At 48.5% G+C, this 23,486-nt stretch overlaps 10 protein-coding genes across 11 annotated transcripts; 5 read left to right on the top strand and 5 right to left on the bottom strand.

Moving 5' to 3' along the window:
* Positions 1-419: 419 nt before the first annotated feature.
* Positions 420-1,697, bottom strand: TrAFT101_011484 (uncharacterized protein; the record flags this gene model as incomplete). Its single annotated transcript, XM_024900818.2, has 6 exons — positions 420-682; positions 744-1,035; positions 1,098-1,179; positions 1,242-1,453; positions 1,519-1,589; positions 1,664-1,697. The coding sequence occupies 6 exons, from the start codon at positions 1,695-1,697 to the stop codon at positions 420-422; spliced, it is 954 nt and encodes a 317-aa protein (XP_024758087.2).
* A 409-nt stretch (positions 1,698-2,106) lies between these two features.
* TrAFT101_011483 (uncharacterized protein) lies at positions 2,107-4,544 on the top strand. Of its 2 annotated transcripts, none has more exons than XM_024904278.2 (2): positions 2,107-2,474; positions 2,537-4,544. In XM_024904278.2, the coding sequence occupies exons 1-2, from the start codon at positions 2,217-2,219 to the stop codon at positions 4,334-4,336; spliced, it is 2,058 nt and encodes a 685-aa protein (XP_024758088.2). In that variant the 5' UTR covers positions 2,107-2,216; the 3' UTR covers positions 4,337-4,544. The 2 variants fall into 2 exon arrangements, with proteins under 2 accessions (XP_024758088.2, XP_065985409.1); XM_066129277.1 differs by having other exon boundaries at positions 2,542-4,542.
* Positions 4,545-4,662: 118 nt separating this feature from the next.
* On the bottom strand, positions 4,663-5,750 carry TrAFT101_011482 (uncharacterized protein; the record flags this gene model as incomplete). The annotated part of the gene is made up of 1 exon (XM_024910730.2): positions 4,663-5,750. The coding sequence occupies one exon, from the start codon at positions 5,748-5,750 to the stop codon at positions 4,704-4,706; it is 1,047 nt and encodes a 348-aa protein (XP_024758089.1). The 3' UTR covers positions 4,663-4,703.
* An 89-nt stretch (positions 5,751-5,839) lies between these two features.
* On the top strand, positions 5,840-7,336 carry TrAFT101_011481 (uncharacterized protein; the record flags this gene model as incomplete). The annotated part of the gene is made up of 2 exons (XM_066129276.1): positions 5,840-5,863; positions 6,265-7,336. The coding sequence occupies 2 exons, from the start codon at positions 5,840-5,842 to the stop codon at positions 6,490-6,492; spliced, it is 252 nt and encodes an 83-aa protein (XP_065985408.1). The 3' UTR covers positions 6,493-7,336.
* Positions 7,337-7,977: 641 nt separating this feature from the next.
* On the top strand, positions 7,978-11,506 carry TrAFT101_011480 (uncharacterized protein). The gene has a single exon (XM_066129275.1). It carries the CDS (start codon positions 8,225-8,227, stop codon positions 10,901-10,903), a length of 2,679 nt encoding a protein of 892 aa, XP_065985407.1. The 5' UTR covers positions 7,978-8,224; the 3' UTR covers positions 10,904-11,506.
* A 464-nt stretch (positions 11,507-11,970) lies between these two features.
* On the bottom strand, positions 11,971-12,956 carry TrAFT101_011479 (uncharacterized protein; the record flags this gene model as incomplete). Its single annotated transcript, XM_024906946.1, has 3 exons — positions 11,971-12,347; positions 12,434-12,822; positions 12,916-12,956. 3 exons carry the CDS (start codon positions 12,954-12,956, stop codon positions 11,971-11,973), a joined length of 807 nt encoding a protein of 268 aa, XP_024758091.1.
* Positions 12,957-13,664: 708 nt separating this feature from the next.
* Positions 13,665-17,454, top strand: TrAFT101_011478 (uncharacterized protein). Its single transcript, XM_066129274.1, has one exon. The coding sequence runs from the start codon at positions 13,734-13,736 to the stop codon at positions 16,311-16,313; it is 2,580 nt and encodes an 859-aa protein (XP_065985406.1). The 5' UTR covers positions 13,665-13,733; the 3' UTR covers positions 16,314-17,454.
* On the bottom strand, positions 16,450-17,581 carry TrAFT101_011477 (uncharacterized protein; the record flags this gene model as incomplete). The annotated part of the gene is made up of 2 exons (XM_024910127.1): positions 16,450-17,454; positions 17,522-17,581. The coding sequence occupies 2 exons, from the start codon at positions 17,579-17,581 to the stop codon at positions 16,450-16,452; spliced, it is 1,065 nt and encodes a 354-aa protein (XP_024758093.1).
* Positions 17,582-18,076: 495 nt separating this feature from the next.
* Positions 18,077-19,624, top strand: TrAFT101_011476 (uncharacterized protein). The gene is made up of 2 exons (XM_024908649.2): positions 18,077-18,368; positions 18,466-19,624. Exons 1-2 carry the CDS (start codon positions 18,279-18,281, stop codon positions 19,120-19,122), a joined length of 747 nt encoding a protein of 248 aa, XP_024758094.2. The 5' UTR covers positions 18,077-18,278; the 3' UTR covers positions 19,123-19,624.
* A 154-nt stretch (positions 19,625-19,778) lies between these two features.
* On the bottom strand, positions 19,779-21,901 carry TrAFT101_011475 (uncharacterized protein; the record flags this gene model as incomplete). The annotated part of the gene is made up of 5 exons (XM_066129273.1): positions 19,779-19,863; positions 19,938-20,100; positions 20,195-20,332; positions 20,500-20,611; positions 21,554-21,901. The coding sequence occupies 5 exons, from the start codon at positions 21,899-21,901 to the stop codon at positions 19,779-19,781; spliced, it is 846 nt and encodes a 281-aa protein (XP_065985405.1).
* Positions 21,902-23,486: the final 1,585 nt, after the last annotated feature.

Below are 23,486 nucleotides of genomic sequence, written 5' to 3'. Positions count from 1 at the left end.
TCATTGAGCAGACACATGTAATGTCGAACAGAAAGAGCCGCTCTAAATAGATATAGAATCAGCTGCAAAATAATGCATTATAACGCTAGCAAAACCTTCCATACCAAGACTAGCACTCACAAATTTTGGTGAGAAAAGGATCACTCGGTAGATCAATAACATCAGCCCCTTGACAGTTGTGAAATAGTAAATAGTTTATTGATGACTAAAAAGGCACAGAATGTTATTCAAGGGGTTGAATGACTTTTCTTGTATCTTCCCATTCCTGCACTTGTGCATGAAATCGTATTGTTGTTTGCGATGATACAGAGTACAGTGCTCTGGCTGTGTTGGTAATGGCTAAACTCTTTATCCCTTACATACTGAAGAGCTTCTGTCTTAAGCTTTGCAGCCTAAATTGAATCTCCACTAGATAAATCTTATGGCTTCCCGTTCCAGACCTTTGAGAGAAAATCTTCCATCGTCGTAAACTTATAGTCGGGAAACATTTGGTTAAGTTCACCAGACACATCCCAGCCGCCCTCGGAACTGCTAAGCAAAATGCCAATAACCACCTGCTTCGACATATACTCTGCTTCTTCTTCACTGATAGCTGAGTGTCGCTTCTCAAAGCGCCATGCCAAATTGGCATTTCCAGCCTTGAGTTCTTCCAGCTTAACCTTTTCAACAGTAAAAGGGCGACCTATACAATATTAGAATAGGCATGCACGAAATACGGGGATTAAATTGCAGATATATAATACCTCTGATTTTCTCGCCCAATTTGATAATTTCGGAGAGTGTGGCTCGGTTACCCTGAATTCCACTAATCTCCGGCCACTCTCCGTCGTAGTCGATAGCTTTGGCAATAATTGCGGCAGTATCAGCCGCCGACGTCAATGTAATCGTGATGTCCTCATATCCGTCAATGACAATAGCCTGGCAGCTTTCATAATTGAAGATGGTGTCCACAGGAGTTATGTACTTTGATGTTTGAAATGGAGATGCGAGGTAGTCTAAGAAAAGGCCGGGTTGGAACAACGTATATTCGAGGACCTGCGATGATTTAGATGACAATAGAGGACTAGTTTGGATGTGGAAGAAAAACCAAAACATACCTTTCCATTCGCATTGAGCTTTCTCAAGTACTCTCTTGCCACTTCTTTCCCGGCATACCAAGACATGTGAGCAGTTCCCGAACTTTAAGCAATGGTTCAAGTACGTTAGCGTCAAACTAACATAAAACTAGAGACCTTTCTTACCTCCCATATTCACTAGGTGCAAAACGCTTGACTCCAGCCGCAACAGCCGCATCAATCAACTGTTTCTGTGAATCCTGTCCTGATTCGCGCATGAGCTGAACAAAAGATAGCAAAGTGTGTGTTCCCTTGAGAGCTTCCACCAAGGCACTATGGTTGCTATAGTCCACTTTACGCCAGGCAGTTCCGGGAATTACATCGTTGTTCGACGCTTCCTATGAAAGTATTAGTCTCTCGGAATTCGTAGTGTCATTTGGTGAATCTCTCTGAGGCTACTGACTCGTCTACTCAGAATGGTAATATCGTGTTTACCCGCAGCAACAAGGGCATCTATTATCTCTCTGGCAACCGCTGTAGGAAAGAGAAAGGCCTTGGATTAGCTCGATGCATGATGATTGGGATTGTAAGAATCTTGGATAACATACGCCCAGAGCCGCCTGCAATAGCAATTTTGACCATTGTTAAGAGGTTGTAAGTAATGGAATGAACAGTATAGCTAATTCAAAGTAGATGCAATATGTCTCTTTGTTGTAAGCTCTTGGGAGAGAAACACAACGAGATGAAATACTTTCTAGTTTAAAAAGAGATTGAGCCATGATATATAGTATAAAAATCATGGCTATATTAGCAATAATCACCGCGGGCGACCGACTTCCCTATGCAGACAGTACGGAGCGATATTGATGGATTGCTAATCTCGGTGACCGTTGACTGGGCTCAAGAGCCAATCAGAGAGGGGCAATCCTTCCGCCGCGGTCGAAACGCTTATTTCGCCGCCTAATCCAATTAAACAAGGGCATTCATTCCGCCGCGGTCGAATCAATTTGGATCCATGTTATAGCAATTCGTCTCTCTGCCGCGGCGGTTGAAAAATAACACGCCACGGATAATGCGCGTCTCGCCAATTCATCACCGACTCTCACCTCAACCTCCAAGGAAGAAATACCGAGACGCCGTCTCGGCACATCCGGCAGAACAATGACCACGGCGACATCCGCCAATAGCGACGGCGGCAATGGCCCGTTCTCCGCACCCAAACGGAGAAAGATTCGAAAGGGCACGCAGAGTTGCTGGGAGTGCAAGCGGAGAAAGATCCGATGCACTTTCGCATCTCCAACCGAGTCTGTGTGTGACGGGTGCAGAAGTCGTCGTGTCAAGTGCCTCAGTCAAGAGTATCATGACGAGACAAGATTGACATCGGCACCAGATAAACGAGGGAGCAGTCTCGACAAGATAGTATGCTTCTTCTTCTTCTCCTCCAATCCCCAATCAACAGCTCCTAGACTAACACCAAAAAGCGCAGCCAAGCTGACACTTCATTTGGCGTTAAATCACCTTCCGTATGTAACTATATGGGCAGTGTGGCATTTATCAATTCGCCAAGCGATTATAATGGAATCTCTCAACAGCTTCTCGCAGCGTGGCCGAGCCAGCAGGAGCTTGAGGTCATATCAGATGTGAACATCAGTAATACCTTTATGCTGTTTCACGGTGTCACATGTATGCCATACTCGGATTTCATGAGCAACAACCTGCCATCGCTTCAGGACGTGTTGCAGCCGCCTCTACCAGGATCCCACCCAGTCTTGCTTGCCCGCAGGCTGCTAATGCTGGGTGTGTTTCTGCAAAGCGGGTCACTCTCATCATCTGAGCCGCAGACTGTTATGTGTCGGGCTGTTGAGATAGCAAGCAGACTGGTTACTAGCAACGATGACCTGGTTAGCTCACTTGAAGGTATCGAGTGCATTATGATGGAGAGCATGTTTCGTAATAACGCGGGCAATCTCCGCGGCGCTTGGGTCTCAAATCGCCGAGCCATGACGATGGCGCAATTGATGGGTCTTCACCAATACAGAACCACCGTTCCTGCTAGTAGCAAACAAGACTGGATTGCTGGGCCTCGGCCAAAAGCTATCGATGCTGAGACGCGAAACCGTATCGAGCCTCAATTGATGTGGTTCCGACTGGTCGCCACAGATAGATATCTATCCCTGATACTAGGGCTGCCACAAGAATCACAGCAAGACCCTTATCCCGTTTGCTTGGAGGCAAAAGAGCCTAAAGATTATGAACTCATAGATCGCCTGGAACGCCTTGTGGTAGTTGCTGCAGGACTCATTCTGCAACGAAACAGCACCAACATTCACAACCTCGAAGCGACACTGAGGGTGGATAAACTTCTCCAAGAGGCAGCTGCTTTACCGCCTGCCCAGTGGTGGCTCCCTCCCGAGCCTTTGTCCATCATTGGTGATACTATGGACGCATTCCAAGAAACTCTTCGACTCATGTATCAGCTGACTCATTATCACTTACTTGCACAATTACATCTCCCATATATACTGTTGATTTCCAATGACCGGAAATACGACTATAGCAAGATGACTGCTATCAACGCCAGCCGTGAGATACTATCACGTTTTGTCCTTTACTTTGGCACTAATTCTAACTGTCCCTCCTACTGCCGTGGTGTTGACTTTTTAACCTTCATTGCCAGTATGACGCTATGTCTTGCACATATAAAAGGGCATTGTGAGCGTCAAATTGGCATCATGTCCAACGAGACCACCAGCATCTTTCAATTCCTCGTACATCAGCGCCCTCAGGATATTGGATTTGTCGAGCGCATAATGGAGAGTATGGAGAAAAAGACAACAAGGGACGACCCCATCACTCAAACAATCACCAACAGCCTGAGACAACTTGTGACTATCGAAGCTTCTGTTGCCAATCAGAGTTCTTGTATTGCGAGCCTTTCTTGCCAAATCGGCTGCGACGGACTTGAAAGTGGTGGTATTAGTATGCATATGAATAATGATGTGCTGCATATCTACATCCCCTACTACGGAACAATCAAAATAGAGCGCGAAAGCTCTTCGCACAAGTTTCTTGAGGACAATTCTTTCTCGGTAAAGTCTCTTTCACAGATGCCCTGGGAAACACTGCAATCACCAACAGAAAGGTCCCTTATCATGGAGCCTACCGATGAGCCCAACAGGCGAAATACAAAGGAGGATAGCATATTAATACCCAGTATTGGGGAAGAGTTTAGTGATTGGGCATTTAGTGGTATAGATTTATCTCTGTTAGAGACAATATGAATGAGCCGGGCAAAGTCACACCAGACGGTTTGGGGACCGGCACAATAGACCGTCAAGCTGAGTAGATGCGGGAATAGGTATGTTTATGAGAAAGATGAATGCCTTCATGTACAGTGTATTATATATGCTGTATTAATTGAACACCTCTAAATCCGAGGTTAAACTGGCTTGGTTAACCTCACGGACCTTAAGCTAGACGAGGGCCGAAATAAAGGTTCTGTCAGTGTTAGACAGGAGATTCAGAGCTTGACGCTAGAATCCATCCGGAACGTATCCGGTGGGCAGAGTTTAACAAGCAGATGAAATTTTCTTCTCTCTACTTGGTTGTCACTGCTGCCAGACTATCACTCTCCAGCTACTCTGAGAGCTATACACCAGCACCGCCTCCCGCCTCCTGGATCTTCCTTTCAGCATCCTCTGTAAGCAATTCCCCCCACAAGCTATCCACCGCATACCCGCCCTGTGCCATGGCTATCACAATCTGCTTGGCGTGTGTTCCTGCATCACCAATCACGTAGAGGCCCGGAATGTTCGTCTCGCCACAGGGCTCACGACGCTTGATGATGGTTCCGAGGTGCGGCGTATCCTCAAGCTCGAGTCCCAACTGCTCGACGAGCCCTCGAGAGGTGATATCGGTTTTAGGCTTGTTGATGAGGAATACAAACTCGTCGTGAGACCCATCAGTGAAATCCACCGTCACCAGGCTAGATTCAGTGGAATCAGAGAGGCGAAGCTGTGAGATTCGGCGATTCTCGACGGTACAGCCAACGCCGCGGGCGAGTCGCAACGCCTTATCCACAGCCTCTTGCTCGTGCTCAGGTATATCGCCATTGGTCAAAACGACGACTCGAGCAGGCTGTAACGACGCCACCTGCATGGCCAAGTAGCCATAGATGGGTTTCCAGGGATATGCCAACACGGCCACGCCCGCTTCTGGCCGCTCTCGGATCTGCTCCAGCCCATCACAAAAGAGACAGTGATGGATATGAGATGGCCAGCAGGCAGCAGAGCCAGGCACATCTTCTGGGAAACAATCACGAGCCCCGGCCGCCCAGATCAGCTTGCGCCCATAGAAAGATCTGCCTCCCGCCGATTGTAAGCGGAAGCCCTTTAGGCTGCGCCCCTGATAAGAGAAGTCGACTTGGCGTGCCTGCACAATCATCTCTCCTTCGGCCATCACGATGTTTGGGTACTTCTGCCGCAGCTGCTCTCGAGCTCCAGCGCGAAACTGCTCGGGGCTCTCGCCATCGTGGCCAAGGACACTATGGAGAGCAGCCACGCCGCGATTGCGGTAGGATCCCGAGCTTAGGAGGATAGCAGAACGATCGCCGCGAGCCAAAGTGAGGGCGGCAGACAGGCCGGCGGGACCATCCCCGAGGATGAGGACGTCATAGCAGGTGGTTGGAGAGTCCATTTTTTTTACGAGAGAGGGCTAGGAGGAGAAGAAGAATGAATGAAGATGTCGAAGAGAAGAATGAGGCTCAGGAACCAAAAACGGCAGCCATGGAACACACTTATAAACTACTTGTAAGTAATTACGTGCGTATGCTTCGCCACGTCTGAACTGCATGTTGGACGGTGTTGTCACATTATCTCCACCTCTTATTCCCATTACACGTCATTAAATCTCAAAAAATATGACTATAGAGGTAGTTGACAACAATCCTGCAACTTCATAGACAAACGCTTCACGTTGTTTACATTGCCTCCAACTTGAACACTTCCTGTCATCCCTCCACGTTTCATTCCTCTCTCACACACACTCTCTCTCTCTCTTCTTTGTCACGTCATAACTATCAACTCCACCACTCCATCTGCAATGTATCACAATGCTAGTCCAAATGAACATGTCGGAGCAGTGATAGACCGCTTGGAGGCACTATCCAGCAACTCTGAAACCCACCTGTAGCTTCTGGCGATATGCCTAGAAGCGCCTATCAGCCGCCAAACTCCGCGAGGGCCCGGTGGAGCTGGCTAAATTGGCTTGCGCCGTACAGGGCAAAAGCGCCGGCTACAACGGGACCACGGCCCCAGCTGTAGCTGTGATGGGCCAGATAGGCGCGCTGTATGTAGCTCAAGCTGGCAATATTGCGGAGGGCGATGTTCCGCGGGCGACCAAGGCTCACAGACGAACTGCTTATCGAGACCAGATTTAGGAACAGAGAAGCACGATGGCTGACTCAGTGTAATCTGCGGGCTTGACGCTTGCATAGACGCACACACGCAGAGATGAGTCGAGTCTGCCCGATCCGCCATGCTTGATCTGGCCTCGCACAGCCCACCAGGGATGGCAGCATTTGACGGCAATCTTCAATGACAGAGTGATTGCAGTGCAGGCTGCAGATGACCTCCATCTGGGATGGGGGGAAGCCCCAGGCCTCCAAGACAACCTCGCTGCAACGCTCTCAGCGTCATGGTGCTCAGCCTAGCCCTGTATCTGCGAGCAAATAAGCTCTGCGTCCACTTCGGCAGCTGTTGAGCCACTTGCTCTGTTGTGCCTCATTGCCGTTACGTTACGCGGCAGTGGCGCTGCGGCTAAGGCGTATTTTGGCGAGGAGTCTCCACCACATCGCCAGATCCTTTTGTTATGTTCTGAACTAGTCAATCACGCCCCGTCCACCAAAGAAGTCTGCCAGTCCCTGAGCGCCGGCAAGACAGAGGCATGAAGAGCATTATATTCTAGTTGTGGTTGGTGATGCCGGCGCGGATTGGAATTCCTTCATCTCCGCTATAGAAGTCTATTTAGGATCAATAGTTTGGCGTCTTTGGCTGAAGGCTACGAGTGCGTTTGAGAGATCGTCTATCAATTGGCCGCATTCAGATGGGCTTTGAGATGGTGAATCAATATCAAGAGGTCTTTTTTCAAAAAGAAGACGCATGGTAGCTAGAGTCAGACTCACCAATTGAGTGGAGGGAATGCCTGCTTATATACTGCTGGAGAACGTTCCGCTTATATTAGACCTGTGTGTAGGGCACTCTTTTACTGTACTTAGTATGCGAACTATTCTAGATGCTAAGGCTACATTTATGCCCAGCAATAATACACATCATAGCGCACGCACTCAGCATATAATTGAAACACTTGATGCTCCAATCATTCTCTCTACGTCGATACATACACGAACAATTGCCGATGTGCCTAACTATCCTACAATCGAAATCTCCGAGGACCTCGTCTGTCAACTTAGGTAAACAGAACAAGGATGACCCAGGAGAATAGAATGTATTCCAAAGAGGAAGAAACCAATTATGCTGATTAATGATGTGCGGTTCTAGCACCCCGATTTGTCTTTCGTTGATTCGACTGTTTATTTGGCTGTGGAAAGTGTGAGCCTAGAGAAACGTCGATGCAATACGCTATATTGATGAGGTAGTTCTATTGGCTGGTTCCATCATGTCATCACAGCCTCGCAGTGTGACAACCATTGAGAGATGCATTACGCCAGCAGCTCTATTACCATTGGTCCATAACATTAGTCTTGGTCATTGTATTTTGTACCTAATCATCTACTTCCATGACACAAATATGAATTAGGCTCCATTCGACTGCGAGACAGATGGGACAGATGGATCCCTAGTCCAGGTGCCCAACCCCATTTCAGCTGAGGCATATCCACGCTCCATTCCCATACTTCGCGCGCAAAACTGGCCACCGAAGGATAGGGATTGCAGGTGATTATTCTCTCAACAGCCGCCATCAACAACAAAAGGCATACCATATGAGCTTTGAATTAGTTCGATTGCGACTCTTTTTACGTTGCCTCTTTTAGCCTTGTTTTCTATGTCTCTTATTGCTTAGGAGACTTTGCAGGCAATATTGCGGCTCATACTTTACCCTACCGCGCAACTCTCTAGCATTTATTACTTCCTAACTGCGGCTTCCGTGAAATGGAGAGAGGCCGCATAATCTCCGAAAATACAATTGGAAATGGAAACCTTTTCATTCAGGGCAATGTAAACGTTAATAGCTACGCAGAAGCCTCGCAGAGGCAAGGGGAGAACGACATTCTAAAACGTCTCTATAAATCGCCATATAAAGATCGAAAAGACAGAAATCCGCCACGAGTGCTGGGTACGTGTGACTGGTTTGTGTCGCATGAGCACTTTCGAACTTGGAATGAGAGCAACTCGTCAACCATGCTCTGGGTATCTGCGGATCCAGGGTGCGGAAAGTCAGTGTTAGTAAGACACTTAATCGACTCTGTTGTTCAGAATACGGAGTATAGAACTGTCTGCTACTTCTTCTTCAAAGATGACTTTCCGGACCAAAAGAATATAACAAGCGCTCTCAGCTGCATACTTCGCCAGATATTCATTCAAAAACCCTCTTTGCTATCCGACAAGATCCTGAAAAAGTTTAACTCAGGAGGAGAAACTTTCACCGCTTCATTCAGCGAGCTTTGGAAAATCCTGATGCAGGTAGTAGAAGATGAGAATGCAGGCGAAATCATCTGTCTTCTCGATGCGATTGACGAATGCGAGGATCAGAGTGGCCAGGGAAGATCCGAACTTCTTAAGGCGTTGTGTACGCTATACGGAGCCGAAACTAGAAAGAGTTCAAATCTAAAGTTCCTCCTCACTAGCCGGCCATATGTTGAGATTCATCGCAGCCTTCAGCCGCTACAGATTCCAGGGCTGCCGGTGATCCACTTGAGTGGTGAAAGCGAAGATGAAATAGAGAAAATTTCCCGAGAGATTAACATTTACATTAATGCCAGAGTCCAAGATATAGGGAAACGGCTGCGGCTTACCCAAAGCGAATGTGATCTGCTTCTACAAAAGCTTATGCATGTTCCTAATAGGACTTACTTATGGGTATATCTGGTCTTGGATTTCATTGAGAATAGCATCAATGTTAACGACATGATGATAATCGAGGCTACTTCAAATATCCCTACGACAGTTGACGAAGCATATGAAAGAATACTTTCCAAGAGTTTTAATACTGGACAAGCCAGGAAGGCATTGCATATTATTGTCGCAGCGGCACGACCTTTAAGTCTCAGGGAGATGAATTTTGCACTAGCCTTAGCTGACGGCCACCAATTATCCTATGATGATCTTGATCCGCTATATGATGATCGTTTTCGCGAAACTCTACGAAATATCTGTGGTCTTTGTGTCGTGATTGTTGACTCAAAGATCTATCTACTTCATCAAACTGTGAAGGAGTTCCTTGTTAAAAAGGATACTGTACCAGCCATCGGAAGTGATTGTGGAGGTCACGAATGGAAACATTCATTAGAACCACATGAATCTCATCGTATTCTTGCCGAAATATGCATCTGGCACCTTGTCGCTGGATTGAAGATGGTATCTGGCTCACCAACCCAAAATAATTGGCGTGGAATCTTTCTCGACTACTCTGCGAAATATTGGACATCACACCTCCACCAGACCACCATTGAAACACAGTCCATGATGACTAAATCTATACTAACAATCTGTGACGTTAATTCGAGCTGTTGCAAGGCGTGGTTCAGCATGTATTGGACCACGACAAATACAGAGTTTCCTAAAGGGTTTACTACCCTTATGATGGCATCATATTTCGGACTGAATTTTGCAGTTGTTAGCTTGCTTACCATGGCTGATATCGACCTAGATACTCGGGATCATACATATCAGCGGCCAGCATTAACTTGGGCTGCAAGAAATGGCTTCCATTTGGTTTCTAAGCTCCTCCTCAGCGGTATCCACCATAAGCTATGGACTTTCAAACTGCCGGTCAAGAAGAGACCAAAAGTCGACTTACAAGACATATACGGCCGAGCCCCATTGACGTATGCCGTTTGGAGTGGGGATGTCACTCTCGTCCAATTGCTAATCAAGGCGGGGGCGCGAGCGCACTTGAGAGATGAGGTCGACGGAACGCCATTAGCCTACGCTTTCTGTAACGGAAATGTTCACATAATTGATCTCCTTGCCAAGAAACAACGTGCAATCGATGTTGAGGGTGATATTAACCGACTACTGCTTTCTGCTGCCGAAAAGGGGCATGAGGAAGTGGTGGCTCTACTACTCAAGACGAATAGAGCCAATATTGAGGCACGAACTGAGGCACGAACTCAATATCTCCAGTCAACTGAAACGAATCTACTTTTTAAGGGACCCCGCGGGACAATAGTGGAAAAGCAATTTAACGCGCGAACAGGCATCAATTTCCAGAGTATAAGCATTTGGGATAAGGGCGAAACAGCTTTAATGGTTGCCTCCCGGGGTGGCCACGAGGTAACAGTGAAGTTGCTGCTTGAGGCAGGAGCAGATATAAATGCTAAAAATTCTTACGGCAATACAGCTTTAATATATGCCTCCCGGTATGGCCACGAGACAACAGCAAAGTTACTGCTTGAGGCAGGAGCACATGTAAATGCTAAAAATTCATACGGCGAAACAGCATTAATGGTGGCCTCCCGGGGTGGCTACAAGGTAACAGCAAAGTTGCTGCTCGAGACAGGAGCAGATATAACTGCTAAAAATCCATACGGCAATACAGCTTTAATAATGGCCTCCCGGTATGGCCACGAGGTAACAGTGAAGTTGCTGCTCGAGGCAGGAGCGATCTAGGAATCGATTGATGAGACGACCAGCCAGTCTGGGATATTGAAATTGTTAGTGCGAGCATGGGCGAACCGAAAGTTTAAGCACAGAGCAGACTTATAGACTTAATATATGTTGCAAACAGATGTAATAGGGAGATAGTGAACATACTGCTAGAGGCAGAGGGGAGAGTCGAGCACGGAATGCAACCTCAGTCTTGAGGCATGCTTCTTGAAAGATAACTGGGCAATATTGAAGATGCCACAGGAGGCAATAGCAGATTTTTTTTGCAGAAATAATACCCGATTCTCATCAGGGCTGAGAGAAAGTGTGGAATCATATATGGACGAGACAGGATACACGTTTCCTGTCAAAGAAAACGTGTTCCCGATTTTTCAAGTTGCTCGTATACAAAACCACGAAGTGATTTTTATTAGAAGGAATGAAACTGGAGCAGACTAAAGATTTCTGGTTGTGAGATGTCAGAGTTCCTTGCTGTGATTATGAGGGTGGGTGGAATTATAACCTATGACTTGAATTAAATGTGAGCTAAATTGATAGTTAAAGTAATGGATGCTATGGAAATAGAGAAAGTATATCGATTAATTAGATATATCAAGAGAGTTTTGTGCCAATTTTATACCGTTTGCCTTTCTTGAGGGTTTATTGATCAGTTCAATTTCTATATCCTGTAAAGAATATATGTGCAAGGTCATGTAGATACATATGAGACGGGGGACAAAAGGTCCTAAGTGGAGCAGTTCTGTGGTAGATATGTCTGGCTGCAACAGCTAAGAATCAAGTTTTTACAGATTGTCACTCGAGTAACCGCAAACTGACGTACGATTGAACAAATACCGGCCTGTATGCTCGAATATAGCCCATGTTTCCGGTAAATTATACCAATCACAATTGACGCATATAGCAGCAGAGACAAAAAGCATATACTAGCGAGAAATTCGCTCGGCGATCATTATTTCTTCTATACTATACATGAATCCCAATTAGAGCATCTCAATTATAATGAACTAATTGGTTGTCAACCATATTCATTATCAATTAAGCAAATTCTCCTACCAATTGCTATTCAGCAGTTAAATTTTTGGCGCCACCTCAGTGCTCGGTTCATCAATCTTCGCAATCGTTTGTGTACTTTTCTTGTAACCCTCTTCGTTCTGAAGAAGGTTTATATATTCTGCTACGCGTGGAAACTCCTTTTTCCATGATCCACCTTCCCATTGCCCTATATTGTCGAGTGCGTCTTTTGCTGAGAAGAGAGGGAAGCTGAGGATGATATCGGCAGGAGTGAGGTGGTCGCAGCAGATGTAACGTCCGCCAGAAGTGTGCAGCTGTTGGTCTAGGAATTTGATGTGTTTGTAGACATTTGGGAAGATGTAGCTTGAGAAGATCCGGTTGGCGACAGCGGTGGTGACGGGGCGAATTAAAAAGGGAATAGGAGGTTGCTTGAGTCCTGCAATATGTAAAATGTCAGTATCGGATAACATTAGATTGTTTCTCTTTGTTGTTCTTTTCTTTCTTTTCCAAGGTAATACGCACTGCTAATCACCAAACTGAGGACTAGATATGGCATCAGACTACCCTCGCTGTAGTGAAGGAAATACTGATTCCTCAGCCAAGCCTCTGTCTCGCCCCCAATTTTACCCTCCATGCCCTCTTTCCATTTCTGCGGCACGAGGTGACGTCCTTCAGAAAAGTGCTCGCATAGATAATTCGCCATATGGCCGCTTTCAGCCAAGACAATGGGTTCTGCGCCTTCACTAGGAGGCGTGATGACCAAGACAGGGGATTTTCCGAGCGGATGCACCTGTTCCAGCTCTGGAGGCGCAAACATGGTCTGTTTGTTGCGGTGGTACAGCTTAATGTCAAAGTTGATCTTGAGCTCTTCTAGAAGCCATACTATGCTTTGAGAGCGAGATTGGTTGAGCCTTGGAGGAGAAGTTAGCTAGAGAGCTTTGTTTGAGATGCCTCGGTTGGCGGGCTGAAACAAGTTCTTTATCCTCTAATGTTCTGCAACGTACCAATGAAGGGTGACCTTTGGTTCTTGTTCGTTAGTAGCCATGATGAAGTAATTGTATACGATATGTAGACAAAGGAAAGGTCAATTGCTGTTGTAGAGGGAAGAGTATGTGATTCGATAGAGTAGTATATATATGACTGAAACGTCTATGACGGCGCTCTTATATAGATAGTTCCATTCTTACCAACGTCATACCAAGTCTAGCTAGCATAAAACAATCACCACTTTTGCTCGGCGCAAACTTCCTAAAAACGCCACTTAAAAACTGGAGCTCTCCGAGCGAGATTCAGGAATTTGTCAACATCGACCGAGCAGCAGCTCAACAAACAGGCCAGGCACGCGGGAAGAAGCCTTAGCAGGGATGACAAGATGCGTGTTTCCCTTTTCGGCAATGGGGAAATTTTGTGCCTCGGGTCGGGAATTTTGCGGGTGTTTGGCACAACTTTGTCTGGGCTTGTGGAGGCTGCAGCGAGAGGACATGCCGAGATCTAGATTATCTCACTATCTATTGACATGGCTAGCTATCAGAAATACTAAACATGGGGTTTTCTATGTAGCTCTCGATTTTTATAGCTGAATCTGACCTGATTCCATTCCTAGACGCTCAAGAGTATTCCATCGTCTCTGCTTCGCGGTGTATGCGCCACCCACGCTACTTCATTTTCCCGGCACATCATTGGCTACGCACCTCAGTCAAGCCACACCCCGCCACAAAAATGTCCACTACTCGTCTCAAACCTCTGCAGTTCTCAACACTCAAAGCTGGCTTTTATAGCATCTCGTGCTCAGCTCTCTCCGTGAGCCATTGAGCTCTGCGCCATGCACGCACCTCGAAGCATCTGCTCAAGATGCGCCTCGCAGATCCACGCACTGCAAACGCGGCGTCTCGGCGGCACGGCGCTGTTTGCCTCTTTGAGCGACGCTGCAAGTCCCTCTAACGCTGCATCAAACTCACCATCAAACGCAACATCGGGAAGATCAGCAACTCATGGTAAGCATGACGAGGCATCTGGACAAAAGCCTCGCAGTTATAATCATGGCACATCGAAAAGGAATCCCAGGAGAGTCTTCCATGGAGGTTCTGGCTTCGCAAAGAAGGGACCCCTCAGAGCCTCAGAAGACTCTGCCATCGCTCTCTTCAAAGACGTAGTCAGCCCAGAGACAAAAACAGCAACACCGCAATCTTCTCCCCTCGGGGAATTGGAGATTGCAGCAAAAATCAAGGAACTATCTAACAAGAAGATCGATGCCCTTGAAAAGCTACGGATTTTCAAGGAAACCATCTCGCCACACTTAAAGGGTTACTACGGACAAATGCCGAAGCATTTACTCCTCTCCGCCACCCAGTTCTTGGAAAAGACGTGTGATGAAGTTGCCGAGCGTGGCTATACTGGCCACAGCATCGAGCTGTCCCAGCTCTACAGCAGCCTAGGAAAGACCGATCTCGATATCAGGAATCAGCTCGTCCTCAACCTCTGCTATGCTATCATCTTTGAGAAGCGAGACTCAGCAGACCGCGCTAAGCTGATGCATGAACTCACCGGCTTGTGGAAACACATTTCCCAGCTTCGACGCAGGAGCCAGGAGCATGAGCCACTCAAGTTTTCTTTTCCCTTGATTCAAGATGTTCGACGAGACATTGCCGATGGTAAGGCGACCAGGACGCACCTTCATCCCACCACAAGGTCATTGGCTGCTCTATTCCTTCAATTCAACCCGGATCAGGCCCGCGACATCATTCCGGGCCTCTTGACTACCATTGCTGTTCTCTCAGATCCAAGATTTGTCAGATCCGGAACGTACAAAGTCATGGCCCCTCTCTTGAATCTACTGGCTGTAGCGCTTGGCAACAAAGAGGGTGTGCCAGACTCTTACGTCTCTGGAGTATTCAGTGATCGTATTCGGTTTCCCTCGAAAAAGCTCTCTGAGGTCGAGTCCTATGTAGTCCAGCAGTGGCCTCACGCAATGGAGATGCTGCAGAAAGAAGACGCACCGTGGCGTTCAGACTCCTCGCCCATCTTCAATGCCCTCCACAAGCAGCTCCGGCAAGCATACCACGCCCGCGACAATGGCGCCGTGTACTCAATCTGGCAGGACCTTAAGAGCCGTCTAGAACAGAAGCCGGGGCTCGCAAAGCAGCTGCGTAACAACGCTGAATTCCTTGATTTCTGGGTTTTCGTCTGGTGCGCGTTCCGCCGCCCTAGACATTTGCAGGAGACGTTCGATCTGATGCAGCGACTGCAGATACACCCTACCATCAAGACCTACACGGGCATGATGCACGGCTGGAAGATATGCAAGGATACTGATAAGATTGAGGCTCTTTGGACAAAGCTAGCTGGCTCCGGCATGAAGCTTGATACCGTCATCTGGACAGAGCGCATCTCCAGCCTTATCGAAGCAGGAAAGCCTCAAGCCGGAATAGAGGCGCTCGCAGAAATGCTCGCTCAATGGAAGGAGGCGGTCCAGAAGAATGCTCCGCACACAGCGGCGCAGCCCACCATTGAGGCCGTCAACGCGGCTTTCAAGGGCCTCATCCAGGTCGACCGCAAAGCCGCCTTTGACGTGCTCAAATGGGCGGGCCGCGAGCAGATCGAGCCCAATGTCCGCACATACAACATCATTATTCGCCAGAGCTTCCGCGATGGTTCGCCTGATGAAGTACAGAACTTGCTAAAAGTGATGTCTCAGAACAACATCGAGCCGGACTCTGCTACATTCACCATCATCCTCGAAGAAGTCATCGGCGGCATGGGTCCCGCCCCAGCAGCCGACCAAGTCGAAGCCGTCCACCTCGTCTTCCAAGACATCGAAAAGGCCGGCCTTCGACCAAACCAGGAAACCTACGGCAAGATGCTCTACGCCGTCTCGTCTCTCGCCAACGGCACCGACGAGGCCATCGACGCCGTGCTGAAGCACATGCGCCAGGACGACTTCAAAGTCACCCCCCACATGGTCACCATCCTCATCGAGCGCGCCCTCAGCCGCGACCCGCCCAACATGAAGGACATTGACACCCTCCTCCACGAGCACGGCTTCTCCCACGTCGGCGTCGGCGACCAGACCCTCTGGGAGCGCGTCATGAGCGCCAACGCCATCACCGGCAACACGGACCGCGCTATGGCCGTCTTTGAGGACCTGCGCAAGGCCGGAAGGCCGGTGACGTCGCTGCCGTGCCTGACAGATCTGCTGTGGGCGCTGCTGGCGAGCGAGAAGCGCGATGAGGCAAGGCGGGTGGTGGATGTGGTGCTGGAGTACAAGACTAAGGATAGGGACTGGGAGGGAGAGTCCAAGGATAACAGGTACTGGAAACATCATTTCTGGTTTTTGGCAGAGGAGAGGGGATTGCTCGAGGGGAGAGAGGTGCCGGATGTGTTGAGGGCGAATCTGCGTGGATGAAGAGTCCATTAGACTGTAGATATTCTCACATAGTAGTAGATGTACAATAACAGCGATATTCACGCAACCCTCACGAATACGTTTTGCTTGTTAACTTTTTTTTTCTTCTCATTTCATTTTATCAAAATCTTTCAAATCATGTCGTGTCCATCTCATCCGTCTCCAACAACGCCGCCACCTTCTCTAACCCTTCCACCTCGCCTTTACTCAATCCCCTGCCCTCACCCTGCCACTCCCCATCACGCACCTCGCCTCTCGGACCAAGCTCCACTCCCGCCACCGTCTCGAGATACTTCCGCGACGAAGATTCAATATACTCTGCGCGTTCTCTCCTCCATGAAGTTGACGACGCCGTCTCGTTTTCTGTCGCAGCATCTCCAGGCACACTTAGTTCCGGCAACAACTTCCTCAACGACCCGGACAGCGCACGCAGCGACTGCAGCTGCGACAGCGTAAACTCCGTCGTCGTCGTAATGGGCTGCTCCCCGCCGCTCTCTTCAAGCCCGCCTCTATCGCGCAAGAAGGAAAACGGCTTCGTTGTTGTTGTTGTCGCCGTCGTCGTCGTCGCCGCCACACCATCCTGATCCATTGCATGCTGTTGATCTTCCTCCGTCTTGGTCGCATCGGTATCCACGCCGAGGAGCGACCTGAGACGCCGCAGGAGAGCTTCGTTGTGCGCTTTTTCAGACTCCAACACGGCGTTTAGTTTCTGGCTTGCTTGGAGCCTTCTCCGCAGCGCGGTAATAGATTCTGTAGTCGGTTTATCGCTCTGCTGTGCCGCCGCATCATCATCGTCCTCGGTCGCAGGAAACTCCAATCCGGCATAATGTGACAGCCGCATGTAGGGCTGGTCCTGCGGTCTGACAGTCAAGATGTTCTGCATGACGTACAGCTCAAAGATGTCAAAGTTCTTGTCGATTGATGCGTTGAGGAGGGTTTCGAGCTGGTGAGTGCCATTTTCGATCTCGAGCTTGGCGGCCTCTTCGGGGGATAGATTTGGGTTCTGATCTGATGATGGCTGTTTTGGTTTTTTGGCGAAGCCGAGTTTGTGGGGAGGAATGGAGAGGAGGAGGCGTTCGACGGAGTCGAGGGCGCGGTCGGCGAGGACGTTGACGGTGTTGATGATGTCGTCGAGGAGAGACTATGGCAATTGTAAGGATGGTTTTTTTCTATGTGTATCCATTTACTGGGAGCTGGGAGAGACATACCACTGGGGGGTAGCTAAAGTGCTCTGTTAGGAGCTCGTAGTCGGAGCTCGTGGCCGCCATGGCGGGCGGGAGCTGAGGTGAAGCTTATTTTCAGGCTGCTGTGGTGCAGATGCAGATGCAGATGCAGGTGGTGGTGATGTTCCGACAAGGCTGCGACGCGACGAGGCGCGTAGTCTAAGAGTCGAGTCTCTCTAGCAGAGGTGGTGTATGTAATTGAAATTTGTAAATAGAAAATGAATAAAAATCAGAGGAAATGTCCACAATTCTGCCGTCTCTTTGCAATGGTTGCTCTTCAATATCGAATAGTACTAGGCAGTCGTAGAGTTTAGTACCTACTGGGTAGTCAACAGCAGTCAAGATACAACAAGCTCATCGTCCATGTCGTCGTCCCAAGTGGGGACCTGAATCCCTCGCAGTGACAGCCCCAGCCTCACTCTAGCAGTTTTCCAGCTACGTACCCCCTGTGGCTGCCCTAGCCTCATCCTCTCGTGTTCCCCACTCCGGCTGTCACCTGTCTTCGTTTATCAATCCGTTCCGCCCAGGCGGTCTCGCCGATCATCCCCAGTTGGATCCAGCCTCTTCTCGGGGTTTTTTGGTCTTATAAATTTCTGTGTATCGATTCTCCTTCTGCATAGGTATTAACTGCTAGTCCTCGTCTGAATTTTTTTCTCTTTTTTCTTGCTTCGCCATTGTTACCTCAAGGATCAGAGCGAATTCACACCCAAAGCTCCAGATACCGTCCAAATCCTCGCCCACCATGTCGAAATACACCGAAATGGCCAAGGGCAAGCTGTCCGAGAGCCGCGAAAAGGCCTCCGGGCTCAAGGGCAGAGCCAAAGGCAAAGTCGTACGTCGTCGCCGCATCTCCAATCAGCATTTTCCTCTCCAATACCTACCATCTATCTGTATTCAGACCAAAAATCTAATGCCGTATTCTCTTCCAGACAAGACATATCCCTGGCCGAGGTCATAAAGAGGAGGACAGCGGTCCCTCCCACGTCGCCCGTCCTCTCAGCTCCCTCCGCGATCCAAACTCCTTTGCTCCTCCGCCGAGGCGCACAGGCTCTGGCTTAGCTCCCCCTCCACCTCCTTCTACAGCCAAACGATCCGTCGTAAAGGTGCCGGGCACTTATCAGCCCGCTTACGAAGAAGAGGAGGAGGAGCACCACATACCAACCGGACCATACAGGGCGGATACAACGGGCTTATCAACTTCTAATCTTCCGCCGCCTCCGGTAAGGAGAGATCACCCGAATAATCAAAGTCCTCCACCATACGAGTCCGTTGTCAGCTCCTCCGCCGGCACCAGAGCTCCTCCGCCGAGTCTTCCTCCGAGATTACCTCCGCGATCCGGCTCCGGAACGCCGGGTCGAACAGAGAGTCCGCTGTCAGCTCTCGGGGCCAACCCCAACCACCTCAATCAAGGTGCCGTCAACAGACTGGGAGCTGCCGGAATATCCGTTCCCGCCTTTGGCATTGGCAAAGCATCTCCCAGCAACGACGACGACGATGCGCCCCCTCCTCCGAAGCCCCCCGACCAGTTGTCGCACCGCCGCCGCAATCACATCTTAATGAGCTGCAGAATCGCTTTGCCAGGCTAGGGACGTCAAACACAGGCTCCTCTACGGGATCACCAACTCCTCCCAGCGAGACCACTACTCCTCCTATTCTCAGGCCGGCGGCACCAGTGCCCGCGCCGGCGCCGTCAGGGTCACCGGGTCTGGCAGGAAAGAAGAAGCCGCCGCCACCTCCGCCTAAGAAGAAGCCTTCGCTATCTGCTGCTGCAGTAACTCCCCCAGCCAACGATGAGCCGCCGCCCATTCCTTTGTCGACCCGTCCATCTTACCAGTAACCAGGGAATCATATCCCCAGAAATCAAATCCCCAGCACATCTTGTAGAGGCAATGGTCAGCTGCACAAATTCATGATTTGAGGCATGTCATTTTGTATGTTGTATTTTGCATATTGCAGTCTCGTTCTTGTCTGGCGTTGGGAGAATCAAGGATTGGCTTCAGCATCAAAGTTTTAATAGAACAAAAGTATTTGTGAAATCATGTTTAGATCAGCAATTTTATTTTCTGGTCCTTTTTGAATTGTCTCCGCTCATTTCTCCAGCTATAAGGCTTTTTGTAAGGGGATATATGCCATGGCGCCGAGTTAAACGCAAAAATGTGACTCGTGACTTTGTTTCCTCCGCTCGTAATCTCCAACTCCCAATTCGTTTTTTCCTTTCTCTTTTAACGGAAAAAAAACGAACTTAGACCTTCATCTCGGTAAGACCGTGCTTCCAGACGATGACATAGGGGGTAACACCGTCCTCACGGTAGTTGAGGAGGACAACCCTGAAAGTACAGTCAGTACAGCCGTTTCAAATGAAACTTTGGTTTGAGAGACCAATTTCGTAGTCTTGACTTACATTCCGTCGGGGTTCATGGACTCGCCAGTGTAGAACTCGTAGTCCTTGAAGTTGGGCAGCAGGGTCTCCTTGACGTAAGTCTGGGCACCCTTCTCGAAAGCGGTGATCTCCTCAGCGGGAGCACCCTTAGCCTGGAGGCCAGCCTTGACAGCCTTCATGTAGCCTGTTGATAGCAATAGTGTTAGCAACCTCTGATGCAACTACAACCATAGCGCATGGATAGGAGATATCTGTTTTTTAACAACAGCATCACTCACCCTTAAGGTAGGCGAGGTAGCCCTTCTTGTCGAAGCTGGTGGACTGGAGACGGAAAGAGTGGACGATGTTGTTGACCTTGATCTCGGCATCCTCAACACCCTCCTCAGCCTCCTCGGCGGAAGCATTGGCACCGGTGTCTAATAGATGGTCATGTTAGGTATCGATTCAAAAAGACTAAACAATATTTTATTCCGTCTTCTTTAGGGTGTCGCAGCATCGGATTGGCAGACGATTCGCTTGTTTGCGTGGTCCAACGGTATACGGGGAGAACAAGCAAGAAGCCGGAAAGGGTTTCTTTACGCACCGACGGTGACAGCGCCCTCAGTGATCATGGCGCAGTCGGCCTCGTAGACGATGCCGCCGACCTCCTTGAGGTCGTACGAGTCGGAGATGATCTCGTCGTCGGTGATGAGGTCCTATTCAAATTTGCGGGGTCAGAACCGTTTTTTCTCGCCGGGCAATGGCGGGGTGCAAAAATCGAGTGAGGAAAAAAAAAAAGACAAACCTTGTAGATAAGCATGGTTGCGACTGTGATTCCACACGGGAGAAATAAAAAGAGAGAGGTTTTTGGTATAAGAGAGGAAGCGAGACAGAGAAGAAGAGAGAAAAAAAAAGAAAAAAGAAAAAAAAAAGAGGCGAGATGGAGGGGAAGAGGCAACTTTGGCGATAGAGTAAAAATCAGAGTGGGCGGGAAAAAAAATGTGGGCAATTGATTGGCCGCCGCGGCTTTGGTGGGGACGGCGAGGAGGATTTTTGGCTTGCCTAAACAGGAGTGCGGTTTGCCCCGCATTGGCAGGAAAAGAAAAAAAATTGTTTGGCGGTTGCTGGAGCCAGAGGGTAGCTTGGGAGAGGACAGTTGGGTGAGCTACTGATGACCTGCCTAGGTATAGTTGGTAGGTCGCTAATAAGGAGAAGCTATATCGATGTAGACTTGTTTCGATTTTTGTTATAGTGTATGCTAGAAAAGACAAACAAGGCCATCTGGTGCCTGAAGCTCTGAGTTAGCAACAAGTAGTATATACAGAAAAGGTTGAAATAGCGATGAAAAGACACTTGGTGAAGAATAGTTGGCTTTTATGTTCTCAAAGTTGGATTTCTCAAGTCTTGCCAGTTCTCTTATTCAGCTAACTGCTAGGTACATATTAGGCAGTCCATTCAGTGAAACAAAGCAGCATCTCGCCGCCGCAAACATCTTTTATATTAATCCTCAAGTCTAGCCCAGTAAACCATGAGCAGTTACACCATGGATGCCATACAAGTCGTGTCCTACATGCGCAAATTCCCTTCACCCCTTCTCTGAATCCTTTCTCCACCTCTCCTCAGCTATAGCCCGCAACAATGCCTCTCAGCGCACTCACTGTAGCCCAAAGCTGGTCCCGGAGAATTGGCTCTGAGACTGCGGCAATCATTTCATCCAGGTCGTGAATGATTGCATGGACAGACTGATCGCTGCGCCACATCGCAGAAGGGGGTTCTGTATGTCTCTCAATCCACTGGAAGACAGTGAGATCCTCCTGTGCTTGCTCAAGCCAAGACAAGACTACCTCAATTCTTATCCTGCTTGCCCACAAGCGCAGCATCCCTTTTGCTTCTGCAGTTATGACTTTGATGCTTTTTGCTGTCAAGATGCGCATAAAGTCATCTTCGATCCTACCAGTCCAATCCTCGTGATTCAATCTATCAAAGAGAGGCTGCAGGCGTTCCATCGTCTCTGCGCGGGAGACTTGTACTCAATATTCCCCTGTCGTGGAAGGTTCCTGCATGGGCATGGAGATTGGTACTGGCCTTTCGCGTCCTCTCTCTAGCATATTCGCAGATTGGCGAGCAAGGGATGGTGTATTTTGATGCTCAAAAGGTGATATAAATTGATTCATAGCAGGCTGTCCTGCCTGAAGCAGGGCGTGAGACGCAGCTTGATGCATGGCAGGAGATGAAAATTGATTCATGCTGTGAGATGCAGATGCAGCTTGATGCGAAATATTTGATTCGACTTGATGGACGCTATATGGTGTGATTTGGCTCGTAACAAGGGGCCCAGGCTGAAGCGCAGCACGTAAACCAGCTTCCTGTATAGCATGAGCTGTGGCTTGATGTTCAGCGGATGATTCAGCCTCATACTCTGGAGATGACTCTATTTTTATTGAAGTTGGATTTTCGACCAACCCTGTTGCGTTTCTAGTAGCATTACCTCTCGATACCACCATTCTGTCTTTGGAAGTGACTGAAGAAGTGGTCAATTCGGATTTATCAGCCAGCCGAGTCGGTGGGCGGTGTACGGGCGCAGTCAGATCCCAAGGCTGGTCCAGTGTAAGGATGTTCTCACGATTGCCCTTCTGATGATAGTATATGGCTGAGGTAGCTTTATTATAGCAGTCAAAATCTCTGAGAAAGTCAGAGATCCTGTTACGTCCCTGCATATTTTGGGTATGCAGCACGACTTTCTCTATGGCGATTGCGACCATCAGATCTGGGGCTGCAGGGCAATGAAGCAGATTTGAGTACCGAGTCCGGCGATCAGCCTTTTCCATCACCTTCATGAAACTATTCAGTCCAGTCCAGCTACCCCAGCTAGTGGCTTTGTAAGTATCTGTAGCTTTACATAACTTTATGCAATGCCGAAAACAGTTCTGATACTTGCTACTATCTGCACCAACAAGTGAAAATATGGCGTCTATGAGGGATACATGAAACGCACGTATCTTCTCCGGTGTGGCTAATAACGGCGTATCAATGAGGTTTTGACGCTCATTCTTCAAGGCTATGATCTTCGATTGAATATCGCGTGTCCCTGAAGGGGCGATGACGGGTAATGGATTCGTCGCGGATGAGCGCAGAAATTTGGAACTCTTTGAACGCGGCATGCTGAAGGTCGATATCAGCTTTTTTATTTCAATTTCAGTTATTTGGTAAGAAGGATTGTCAAAGAAGAGGTAAGGTTAGTCCTTGGGAGTTTGTGGCAGTTGCTTTCCACGGAGAAAGTTGTAACTGCGGAATGAAGAAACGAGGAAAGGATTGAAAGTTGAAATTTTGGCAAACGCGAAGAGAACAAATTTTCAAAACAAAAGAAAATTAAAAACACCACGTGCAGCAAGCAGCTGTCTGGTGAATGTTAGGCAACTACAAAGCCAATGCTGCCAGTGCCAGATGTTGGGTGCATGCTCTATCGATATCAAAATCAACTCACCATCTTCACCGTGTACCACAAACAAGAAATCAACATCTAACTGTTTCTATAGTCTAAATCTTTAGGTAATTACTAAGTTTAAAGAGGAATTGGTCAGGAGTGCGTAA

The sequence above is a fragment of the Trichoderma asperellum genome, chromosome 7 (assembly GCF_020647865.1).
Source record: "Trichoderma asperellum chromosome 7, complete sequence".
Taxonomy (NCBI): domain Eukaryota; kingdom Fungi; phylum Ascomycota; class Sordariomycetes; order Hypocreales; family Hypocreaceae; genus Trichoderma; species Trichoderma asperellum.
Note: the sequence above shows the minus strand (reverse complement) of the source record. Positions and strands in the feature narration are given on the sequence as shown.

What these genes read in the sequence shown, in the direction of transcription:
- TrAFT101_011478 (XM_066129274.1), top strand. Translation starts at nt 13,734, where the DNA reads ATGCACGCACCTCGAAGCATCTGCTCAAGATGCGCCTCGCAGATCCAC.
- TrAFT101_011476 (XM_024908649.2), top strand. Translation starts at nt 18,279, where the DNA reads ATGTCGAAATACACCGAAATGGCCAAGGGCAAGCTGTCCGAGAGCCGC. An exon ending in GCAGAGCCAAAGGCAAAGTC is followed by an intron (nt 18,369 to 18,465) that starts GTACGTCGTCGC and finishes ATTCTCTTCCAG; the next exon opens with ACAAGACATATCCCTGGCCG.
- TrAFT101_011480 (XM_066129275.1), top strand. Translation starts at nt 8,225, where the DNA reads ATGGAGAGAGGCCGCATAATCTCCGAAAATACAATTGGAAATGGAAAC.
- TrAFT101_011483 (XM_024904278.2), top strand. Translation starts at nt 2,217, where the DNA reads ATGACCACGGCGACATCCGCCAATAGCGACGGCGGCAATGGCCCGTTC. An exon ending in GGAGCAGTCTCGACAAGATA is followed by an intron (nt 2,475 to 2,536) that starts GTATGCTTCTTC and finishes AACACCAAAAAG; the next exon opens with CGCAGCCAAGCTGACACTTC.